The sequence below is a fragment of the Protomyctophum parallelum genome, assembly GCF_964188405.1.
Source record: "Protomyctophum parallelum genome assembly, chromosome: 10".
NCBI classification, from domain to species: domain Eukaryota; kingdom Metazoa; phylum Chordata; class Actinopteri; order Myctophiformes; family Myctophidae; genus Protomyctophum; species Protomyctophum parallelum.
This window is the reverse complement of record NC_139704.1, coordinates 40992419-41004921: the sequence shown is the minus strand read 5'-3', so window position 1 is coordinate 41004921 and position 12503 is coordinate 40992419. Positions and strand designations below refer to the sequence as shown.

Below are 12503 nucleotides of genomic sequence, written 5' to 3'. Positions count from 1 at the left end.
ACGAAAAGCTGTTTCTAATCATATACTTATAAGCAAACAAATAAATAAATACAAATTAATCACTTTATAAAACAATTGCCGATCTACAAGCTCATCTAACACTGAAAACCATAATGACAAAATATATAGGGACACCAGGTGGAAAGTGGTTAAAAATGGATTCACTTCAAATGTCCCATGCATGAGAAGTGAGAGATTGATTGCATCTCTCTGGAGACTGCAGAGGCAGCATAGACTGATCTATCTGGTCTCAAATCTACCATCAAGGAGTGTAGCTAAAGGACCAAGCTAGTGTCTCCTGATGAATAAAGCAAAAAAGCCTATGATAGAGCCTGTGCCTTTGAGTCAGTCTTTCATAAGTATTGCCCAAGTATGCATCCGACACGCAAAGCCCACACGTATGCATGTATGAGGAGCAGACTGTGCATAATGTGTGGTTGCTGTGGAGGGTCAGTCCATGATAATTGCTACTCTGAATCTGTGTGTGTGTGTGTGTGCGTGCGTGCGTGTGTGTGTGTGTGTGTGTGTGTGTGTGTGTGTGTGTGTGTGTGTGTGTGTGTGTGTGTGTGTGTGTGTGACTATGTCATCCTGGTGACCGACAAATTTCAACCCATCTCACACACTAAAAACATGTGGATTATTTCTGTAACTCAATTCCTGGGTTAGTTGCGTTGAGTTATATTTCTGGGTTATTTTCCAGAGCCATAACCATTTCCTGGGTTATAGGGACCCAATTCATGGGTTTTTAAAGTGGGTTAAGATTTCTGGGTTATTTTTCTGAGGGTAACCCCATTGTTGGGTCGGATAGGTCACACCCCATGGGAGTGGTTAGAGGAAGTCCATTTCCCAGCATACACTGGGGTGCCAAGGACCGTGTGTTATTGTTCTTATATGTGTTATTATTTGAATATTAGAATGTGTATGTTATGGGTCGTTGTGTTTAGTGTTTTGTTATGGTATTATTTGTTGATATGTTGTTTTATCTGATTTGTTAGCAAAACCATGAATGTAAATGTCTGTTTGTTTGGTCAGTCTCTCTCCCCTTTTCCCATTCATATGTATATTATCTGTTGGAAAGGGTTTGTTGTTGATGGTTTCTCCAACAAAGAGTTTTCATGCCTCTTGCAGGCAACTATACACAGTAAAAACACTTGGGATATTTATGTAACCCATCCCAGCCATATCCATTTCCTGGGATATAGGGACCCAATTCATGGGTTATAAGATTTCTGGATTATTTTTCTGAGAGTAACCTTATTGTTGGCTCAGAGAGTTGTAATTGATTGATTAATTGATTGATTGATTGACTGACTGATTGAACCAATAATGCTTCATTCATAACCAACATTATGGGTCAAAATAACTTGGAAGTTGGGTTATGTTGACCCTCTGAATGGGTTATTTTTATAACCCAAGTTATAACCCAAGTTATGGGCCAAAATTAATAACCCATTTTGTTGCGTCAAAATAACCCAGGGGTTGAATAGGAACCTTTGTAACCCAGGAGGGGGGTTAAAAATAACCCAAGATGGGTTATTTTAACCCAGCCATTTTTTAGTGTGCAACCCTGCAACACTGTTGCAGACAGTGTGAGTCATACTTGATATCCTGTTCTGTGTCTTACTTCCTATCACACACCACACACCTTTACAATCAATTCGTGTTTCAAGGGGTGTGTGTGTGTGTGTGTGTGTGTGTGTGTATTTTCCATACATATAGGCTACAATAATGCACTCTCTCTATGTATCCATCCCATCTGCATACAATACATCTGGCCTGTTGCATTTCCCAGATCAATTTCCACTGGTGCTTTGAAGTGCCCGATCAATATTTGCATTTCAAATTACCGTCTCTCCCCATAGTAGCCTCCTCTCCTCTCTGTTCACCATAGCAGCCTCCTCTCCTCTCTGTTCACCATAGTAGCCTCCTCTCCTCTCTGTTCACCATAGCAGCCTCCTCTCCTCTCTGTTCACCATAGCAGCCTCCTCTCCTCTCTGTTCACCATAGCAGCCTCCTCTCCTCTCTGTTCACCATAGCAGCCTCCTCTCCTCTCTGTTCACCATAGCAGCCTCCTCTCCTCTCTGTTCACCATAGCAGCCTCCTCTCCTCTCTGTTCACCATAGCAGCCTCCTCTCCTCTCTGTTCACCATAGCAGCCTCCTCTCCTCTCTGTTCACCATAGCAGCCTCCTCTCCTCTCTGTTCACCATAGCAGCCTCCTCTCCTCTCTGTTCACCATAGCAGCCTCCTCTCCTCTCTGTTCACCATAGCAGCCTCCTCTCCTCTCTGTTCACCATAGTAGCCTCCTCTCCTCTCTGTTCACCATAGCAGCCTCCTCTCCTCTCTGTTCACCATAGCAGCCTCCTCTCCTCTCTGTTCACCATAGCAGCCTCCTCTCCTCTCGCTTCACCATTATTTGACTTTAGAATGTACGTGATGCTATAATGTAGAGGCAGCTTCTCACAGCTTCAAATGGCTGAGAACAAAAGACGGTGCTCATAATAATAAAATCACACCTGTGTGAAGTGAGGGGCGCTTTACCAGCCCTCATCATCTTACATCATCGTGATGGTGCCGCTTTGCTCAGTGACAGACAAAACAAACATTAAACTCTGTTCATCCTTAATGGCATTTAATGTTTGTGTTAGTGACAAAACAAACATTAAACTCTGTCCATTGTCAATGGCGTTTAAATGTTTGTCTAGGCAAGACAAACCTGTATTAAACCTGTATATAGGGGTGGCTAGCGCCCCTCAATACTTGGGTTGGGCTTCCTGTATGTGCTATCCTTGCTGGGACAGAATGAGTGTACAAGCAAAATGGCGGCCGATACAAGGTTTCTGACCGACAGTGACAATAGTAACAACTAAAAAGATATGATTTCCGGGATTGAAAGGTATAACACAGCTATAACAAGCTAAATTATTAAGAAATTAAGGAACGCACAATTAGTTTGTTAATTTATTTCTAATTACAACCTTCATGGGTAAACGTCTGAGAGACATTCTCAGCCTAGAGATAGACTACAGATGAACTGACTCTGGGCCAATGTCTGTGTGGCACAGCAGTTTCAATCTGTGATTTGCTGGTACTACACTCGGTCCCTGGCACAGAAACCTAGCTAACAGATCAACCCAACTGGCCTAGATACACACATACTGTGCCACTTCTTAAACAAACACACATACAAATACACACACAAGACTGAGACAGCATGCCTGGCCTGCCCTCGTTCTTTGGCCACTTCTTCCATGACTTCATAGTGAAAGACATTCATTTGCATTTCTAATAATATCTATAACCACCTGGCCTCCCTATTTTGGGCATGTCATAATAGGGGAATTTAAAAAATAAAATAATAATAATCTTGTTCCTCAAAATAGCAGATCTGCAAGCACACAACACATTGCGATGAGACGCATTGTGAGCTTGTAGATTTGCTATTTTCGCTATGCGAATGGGGCTTAAAGTAAAGTTTTGTTGCCGTTTGAAAATCTGCTCTAAATGACCAACCAGTAGTTCGCCTCTTATCAAGTAAGATATTTCTAATTGATTGCCCTACTACATACATACATAATAATGGTTCGCAGATCCTGTGAGATAAGAAAACATCAGTTAGATTCTAACTCTAATTTTTACTTTTAGGTGGTAGTGTATTCTAACTGTTAGAATACACTACCACCTCAAAGTAAAAATAAGCAGAAATAGTACACACAAGCCCACGCACGCACGCACGCACGCACGCACGCACGCACGCACGCACGCACGCACGCACGCACGCACGCACGCACGCACGCACGCACGCACGCACGCACGCACACACACACACACACACACACACACACACACACCGAACCGACCTGTGTCTGAGATGGTCTGAAGGTGCAGCTGAACGACTGCTGCAGTGAGTCCAGGAAGGGCTGGATCTTGTACAGGCCCTGGTTGCTGCCCTGCGAAGGCCGGAACGCCACAATGTGGAAGTACTTGAGGATCTTCTCGAAGCGCGTCTGGCTCATCTTCAGCGCGATGCTGCGGTTGCTGAAGAATCCCGAGCTCCAGATGCTGAGCACCGACTCACAGCGGTGCACGCTGGTCGACGTGACGAAGCCCAGGAAGGCCTTCATCTCGTGGGCCGTGACGGGGCGCCAGCCCTCGTCGGAGCCGAAGCGCTCCTGGAACTTCTTGGCGTACATGTTGGTCTGGGTGACCATGTTCTGGATGCAGTTGTCCGGCACGAACAGCTGGAAGAAGTCCATGGCGGTGGCCGTAGCGGGCATCTTCTGGGTGGGACCTGGATGCCACCACGGGCGGGGAGGGAGAGGGATGAAAGGATTCATTAGGAACGGGTGAGATAGATAGAGAGATAAAGAGCGGCGAGACTGTCATGTGGATCAACTCTGGCATTCTATTTCAACAAGTTGTTTTACCTTGGCTACAGGCCAGCACCTTCCTCGAATCATAAATGATTCAGCCATTCTGCAAATAATTGCCTGGTAATGCCTCGCGCTGAAAGCTGTCAATTTTGTGACTGTGTGAGTCACCAACAAGTAAAATAGTTAAGAATTGTGTGACAAATAATTATACACAACATCACATGTGTGACCCACTGACCTATGCCACGGGCAGCAGTTTAAATATTTTAGCCACCACGACAGCCACCATACTGCCATTTACACGGTCAGCATGACATTTCTATGCTTGGGGGAAATGTTTCAATGTCTGGTTGCTTTAGCATTGTGGCAAGCGATGAGGCTACAACTGTTCAGGTCTAAATATCATGTAGGCCTACAATATGTCTTACTGTAGTTGGGTGTGTGAACCCCCTGAGCGAATATAACCTGACTGCAGTAGTGTACAACAGGGGTTCCCAACTTTTCTGGCCCAGGTACCCCTTGGGGGGAGAGTTTTTTCCAGGTACCTCCTCATCCTCGCAACACTGATAAGCATATTTACAACCTTATATTTAGATGCCATTGGAACTATTTGTATTAAAACTTTTCAATCAAAGTCACAACACATTTTCACAATATGTATTTAAGATGCTATCTTAGAATAGATGTAGACTAGACCTATTTGACAGTGCAGAAACATATTTGCCTTCCTTGATGCATCAATTAAGCGTCAACGACCATCAGCTGATCACAATCAGACACTCAGCCTCTACAGTACTCTATCTGTTTCATTTCTATCCAAACGCCTTTGAATGATGGAATATGATTAAGGATTACTGTGATTATGGTAAACTCAAATATCACACATACCATAATTCACTGGCAAAAAAAAAAAACATTAAAAACAAATCTGAATTATTTTGCGGACCACATGCTATGCGTCAGGTCCGCCACTTTGGGAACCGTGGGTGTAGAACATCAGTCAGGCCCCTTTTCCACCGGTTGGGAACCGGGTTCTTTTTGGTTCTTAGTCCATGAGCCAGAGCTCCAAAATTGGAACGTTAATTATGAATTGAGTGTGCAAAACCATACCTATATTAAATTGTTATCACCATGAAACTTCCCCAGTTGATTACTTACACAAAGACAATGATTTATCGTTTTCATAATCTTAAAAAATGTATACCGGTATGCAAATTAGGCATTAGGCCTACATACTGTATATAGGAAAATATGCAAAAAAAAAAGAAATATGAAAAAGCTACTACTGTGGAAGGGTTATTACCATATATTAATTCACTCATATTGATCCTATAAACAATTTAATATAGGTATGGTTTTGCCCACTCAATTCATAATTAACGGTCCGATTTTGGAGGTCTGGCTCATGAACTAAAAACTGGTTCTGAACTGAACCGGTTCCCAACGGTGGAAACGGGTCAGTGTAGCAACAGTTGTGTGGATAATTAAAGGGTAAGACCACTTTTTTTGAGGTTTGGGTTGTGTAGTTACTTTGCCATGATGCAACTCCAAATGTGGACAAGAAATAAAAAAGAACTGCTCTAGTGATTAGAAATTGATAATTCAAAATATGCTCCTCATTGACTTACATTGTAGCTAAAACAGCTCTCAAAGTCACTCTTTTAGTACGTAAACAAACACAAACAATGTTGATTCAGACAATATAGAGCATCACCAAAACTCATGTGGTTTTATTCTTTCATAAAAATGTTATCTTCCTGTTGATTTGTCCATTTTATTGGGAAGAAAACCCGGACTGGATCCATGGATCCGGATCCAGATCTTCAAATAGTAAAATCAACAGGAATCTAACATTTTTATGAAAAAATAAAACCACATGAGTTTTGGTGATGCTCTATATTGTCTGAATCAACTTTGTTTGTGTTTGTTTACGTACTAAAAGAGTGACTTTGAGAGCTGTTTTAGCTACAATGTAAGTCAATGAGGAGCATATTTTGAATAATCAATTTTTAATCACTGGAGCAGTATTTTTTTATTTCTTGTCCACATTTGGAGTTGCATCATGGCAAAGTAACTACACAACCCAAACCTCAAAAAAAGTGGTCTTACCCTTTAAACAGTTAATGACTGTACTTAACTAGTGAGTCATCATGAACCAAATGCTGCTTGTGAGACGTTCTCCAGATTGGAGTACAGCATCTCAGGAGAGTGTTGTGTATGCTAAACATTGTGAAATCTGAATGAAAAATGGAACTGGACTCAAGGAACAGCGATGGTACACGGTCAGTTTCTCAGCTCTCCTTCCAAGATTTTGAAGATTTCAAGATTGCATTGTTTCAAATTAGCATTTAGTTGTTTTTCACTTAAGTGCCACAATCAATACACAATGCATCAGTAAAAAACAGATTTATGCCGTGGTGACAAAGTGATGAGTGACCGTTGCTCAGCAGAAACAACAGAAGCCATTTTTGTATTCTCTCTGTGATGGTTGGCAGTAAGACGGTTTCTGGACACAACAGGCAGAACAACTCCAGGCTCAATTAAGCATCACTATCTAATTATCCCTGGAAAACATGCTCTCTCTCTCTCTCTCTCTCTCTCTCTCTCTCTCTCTCTCTCTCTCTCTCTCTCTCTCTCTCTATCTCTCTCGGTTTCCCTCTCTATTGATTGATGAATTGAAATTTGTATTCACAGTATCTAGAATAGATTTAAAACAAAAAAGTAAATAAAATACAAAAACTGCTACGAGGATGACACCGATAAGCACTAAGATGTGTATACATCAGGGTCCTCCATTTTCAATTCATCAGAGACCCATGTTAATCTCTCTCTTTTTCAACATCTCCCTATGAAAGTTTTTCACACTGATCACTTGATGTAGGGGTCAAAATGATAATGCGTGGCTGAGATTGTACACCATTTACTGACACTGTTGCAGAGATGGGGCTCTAATGAAAGAAGACAAAAGACAGAGAGACGAGCAGATGCACACAGCCGACACTCGTTAACTCAGCAGAGGAACACGGCCTACAGCCGCTAGCGTGCCTGGAAATCCACAAATTTGCATGCCATTAGACTTGAAAGCCAAACGTAAAATCCAGCGTGACTTTCATCGGGTAAGCTACGTGTAGATAGGAACATCTAAAGCTGAGGGAATGAAAACTCGATGAAAGCTAAACTAAGCCGAGTTGCCAAAAAAATTGAATATACATTTAAAACAAAATGGAACAGAACCGCCCCTAATTCTCATTTCTTTTTTTTCTTAACTCACGACCATGATCACATGGTATGGAGCACAGATTCATAAATAGTATACAATAAAATGTATACAACACAATACACAATATTACATCTCCTTGTACGGTACTTCCCCACCAGCTATACCATAGGGCCAGGCAATATTATGACTTCTGGTAGAAATAGCTTTTGGTTTTCTTTTCCACAATTCTGCTATGAAGCTTTTACTGTATGTTCATCTGCATATATCTGTATTAAAAATGGTGTGTGGGGGGGGGGGCTGTGTTAATTTAGCACCGGCCGGGAGGCCAACCCGGAACGTTGTATCAGTAAGCCGCGTACGTTACTAATCGGCTAAAGAGCCATGGCCCGATAGGCAAATAGTAACGCAGCCACCTATTACATTAACAAACAAATTCAAGTAATACATTAATTTAGTTACCCATGAGCCTGAGTGACTTGTATGGTGTAACATGTATGTACAGGTAATCCCTCTTGAATGTCAGTTGCTGGTTGTAGTTCTTTTGTTGAGACAAACAGCAGCTTTCTGGCATCATCAGAGCTTTCATTAGGAATTAGCAATAGTATAAACAGTCAAAACGTGGCACAGGACAGGTTGAAACAGAAAAGGGAGAACCAAAGCACCATGCAGGAGGGGCAAGATCCAATTGCCGACCGAGAGATTTTTAGCAGGCTACATTATGTATTGGATTGAGACAGGTAAGTGGAATGCCATGCTATGCTCACAGGTGCTTTCCCAACCCCCCGAGTATGACTAAAGAGCAGCAGCAACACAGTTGTCACTCTAGCTGTTTGAAATGCCAGCCTGTATAGTGTACATGCACATAAAGAGACTCTGACATGAAGAGCGAGGCAGACAGATAGAGACAGACAGAGGCAGATTGACAGATACACCCAGCCGAAACATAGTTATCACTGGTACCCAGCCAGCATAGTAAACAGCACTATAATTCCCTGGCTTTTAGCTTATTCATTGTGAAGGTGGTATATAATCGGAGCAGTGGATATGCTTTATAATCCTCAGTCTAGTCCTTGCATTGTGGGACAAGCAATCAACCCAATTTTGTCTGAGACCAAACACTGCATGTAAAGTAAACCATGGGTACTATGGGGGCGCCCAGTGGCCAAGTGGTTAGGGTGCATGCCACACAGACTAGTGCCTCGGTTTGACTCCCGGGCTGGGAGGGCCATTCTCTACCTGCCACTTCACTGATCTGTCTCCCTGTTTCCTGTCTATCTCCATTGTCACCGTCAGTAAAGGCTCAGGGAACACAGGTATAGCTTGCAAAAAGGCCCATTGAGAACTCAAGCCACCTTTCTCTGTGGGCAGCACAGAAGCAGAAGCTAAAAACGGAATTTTGCCAGTTGGATGAAATAGCAGTTAACTATGGAATTGTTCGTTTTTTGTCCGTCAGTGTATCACTCAAAATCCCCATACATGTGGAAAGCCCCCATATATTGTGCCCAGGTCTCGTGACATCACTATGACATCATCAGGAATGATGGTAAATCGGGGATGGTAATAAATGCGACCTGCTGTCGCAATTAAGCCCATATATGGAGATCCTTGATGTCATCAATATTAGTAATTAGTATATGGATATATGTCAGACTCAGAACCTGTTCTGACATTCCATATAATATGTTGATCCTTCCCCATCCATCTTTCCTCTTCGATGTCTCCCTTTCGACTGATGACCATTTAAACTCTACAGGGATCTACTAGGTCTGCTCCTTTTTCCCCTCTACCACCAAATCACAAAACGCCACATGGCGACGGTTTGGCCCAGAATAGGAACGCTAGGGTTTAAGTGGTAAGGTGCACATTTCATTTGGGGTGTCAAGTTTGTTTTGACGTTTTCAGCACCTTGCGGTGGACAAGAGTCACACACAGATAGACAAAGAAAACCTCATTGCAATAGTTTTGCGGCTCAACAACATAATTTTAATTAAAAACAAATGCCCGGACGGTTAGCTCAACCGTCTGGGCACCTAGGCTGCTAAGCCAGCCAGACGGCGTGCCGTGGGTTCGACTCCCGATCCCTACGGCCTTTACCGCGTGTCATCCCCCCATCTCTCTCCCCATTTCCTGTCAGTCTACTTTCAACCAGAAAAAGACAAAAAACAAACTGTACGGAGTTCCCAAGACTAGATACAATCTGACGGTAGCTGGTGGTTTATGTACAGGGCACGTGTTCACAGACAGATGGACAGACGAACGGGAATAGACAGACTTAAAGACAGACAGGCAGAAGGCTGACACGAACACCACAGAGGCACTCCATATCACTAGCTGCGAGCCATTAGTAAATAAATTCCTGTCCAGTAGCTTTACCTCAAACAACGGAACAAAATGAGAACTGAAGAGTAGATACAGAGGAAGACATTGCTGTTCATTCAGCCTCATAGAATTAGACCTGGCTGGACATACAATACTGTTTGTCTGTGGTTGCTTGCCTGCCTGGCAGCCTTCTTAATATCCAAACCAGCCAACACTTAAATCATCCCAACCCTGTCGCAGTACAGGACCCCACCCACCTTGGCCATACTTGTGCAGCAGACTTGCAGCAAATTAACAAAATACGCCTGTCATAAAAGTCCTCCCTCTCTCTCTCTTTTTCTGTCTCTCTACACACCCACACACACACACACACGCACGCACCCACGTACATATGTATGTACATATGTATGTACGTATGTATGCACACGTACATGACTACATGTGCACAAGTATACTGTATAGAGTACATGAACACACAAGTGGTTTCCTAGCTATAGTCAACAGAGCTCAGCTAACAGTCTTAAACAACACAAAGACAAGAGCTAGAGAGAAGGATGATGACAAAGAACATACTGTGCTGTTTTGGTCCCATTGGTGCCATCTTAATGGGCAACTTACCAAACTGTAGCAGTAGAAGCCCTGCCCAGTACTTGTTTTGACGTGCACACCTGCCTCACAGTCACACCTGGTGCCACCAACCCCACTTGCGTAAACAGTTGCAACATTTTACAGTAGACAAACACGCGTGTGTTGGATTTTTATTGTATTTTAACCACTTGAACCCTATCATCCATCCCTATTCTGGGGTGAACATTCTGCAAATACAGCAGATCTGCAAGGTCATAAGTTGAGATGTCTTGTGAGCTTGCAGATCTGCTATTTTCAACAAAGACATCTAAGGAAATACTAGAATATCTAGCATAGCGCCCTGGGAGGCATCGGTCAACTAAGTTTAAGTGGTTGCAAAGATGTGTGCGTGCGTGCGTGCGTGCGTGCGTGCGTGCGTGCGTGCGTGCGTGCGTGCGTGCGTGCGTGCGTCTATAAACTGGGGCTAGGTCCATGTTGTGATCCAGCCAGATGGCTGGCCCACCTCCCACAGTGCAATAGGGCAGCATGTCTCTGTGGAGACAGGACGGCTTCTCTAACAGTCTCATCTCTGACATCATCTTCTGACCTCATCACATTTGAGACAAATGGAACCACAAGAGAACTAATCTGAACCAAACATTATGATAGATACATTATGACAGACGGACGGACGGACGGACGGACGGACGGACGGACGGACGGACGGACGGAGACAGACTTAGAAAGAGAGAAGGGCGTGGTGTAGTTAACTATTACGAACATGTATTTACAATGTACACATAAGCACAGACGCACACAAGACACACACACACACACACACACTCACAGACACAAGCGCTGCCACGCACGCATGCACGCACGCACACACGTGTGTGTGTGTGTGAGAGAGAGAGAGAGAGAGGGAGGGAAACCAGGAGAGAGAAAACATGCTGTTTTCTAAATTAAATGATATGGCTCCCTGTTGGCAAGCACACATGTGTGCACACATGCGCACACAGATGCATGCAAACACGCACGCACGCACGCACGCACACCCACACACACACATGCACGCACACCCACACAAATGCACGCACGCACGCACGCACGCACAGATCAACAATGCTGTGTACAATCTGAGATGGAGCACCTCATGCACCCAGTCCCAGCATTAAAATATGCCATTGATATAGTTTTGCATTTAATGGCCCTGTGCCTCTTTCTTTTCACACACACACACACACACACACACACACACACACACACACACACACACACACACACACACACACACACACACACATCTCTATACAACAAGGGTTCAGAGCAAAGGCCTTTTGTGTTGTTTTGGCAGTTCAGTCAGAGGACACCTGTCTATCTGACATAAAAGCATCAATTTGCATCATGCATGTCTACTACTCACTACTGGGCCTACTACATGCCATAGGCCCACAGGGACGCTCACCGTATGTGTCTTTATACAGCGGCAACGTGACATCCTGCAGAGTCTCGGTCCACCCATCCTCCTCCGCCTGACTCCGGGACACTGACCCAGGGGGACCGGCAGTACTCGCGTTGCCTCCTCCTCCTCCTCCTCCTCCACCCTCTCCTCCTCCGCACCCACTGCTCCCGCTTTGGCAGCTGCTGTCGTTGTCCCCCAAAGCCCGCTGCTGCTCCTCGCCCGCCTCGGCTATGTAGTTGTCGGAGTTGGAGTCTCCGGATGTGCTGTAGAACGGGTTCTCGCTGCTGTCGTCCCCGGACTCGCCGAACACATCGTCGGATATCTGCAGGCTCTCGTAGCGAGAGCGGGCTGCTTCCAAGAGAGACAGCGTTTTCCGGCCGCACTCCGCCATCTGTCTGGCGATGCGATGCTCTGCTCTCGCTTTCTATTGCTCTCCGTCGCTCGGTGTCCCGGCCTTCTCTGTCCCTCTCAGTCCACGCCGCGCCACGGTGATGAACGTGACATGCAAGCGCTCACGATCTTGCAGTAGGCTGCCTACGGGAGAAAGCTCCTGTACAGCTGAGT

At 44.4% G+C, this 12503-nt stretch overlaps 1 protein-coding gene across 1 annotated transcript in view; it reads right to left on the bottom strand.

Moving 5' to 3' along the window:
- pgbd5 (piggyBac transposable element derived 5) overlaps window positions 1-12503 on the bottom strand; it is a 25552-nt gene extending 13049 nt beyond the window's left edge. Inside the window, exons 1-2 of the mRNA XM_083774763.1 lie at window positions 11943-12503; window positions 3859-4289 (exon numbers count right to left, since the gene is read on the bottom strand). Coding sequence (XP_083630889.1) covers window positions 3859-4289; window positions 11943-12330 — 819 coding nt within the window. The 5' untranslated portion in view covers window positions 12331-12503. The remainder of the gene's footprint in view (window positions 1-3858; window positions 4290-11942) is intronic.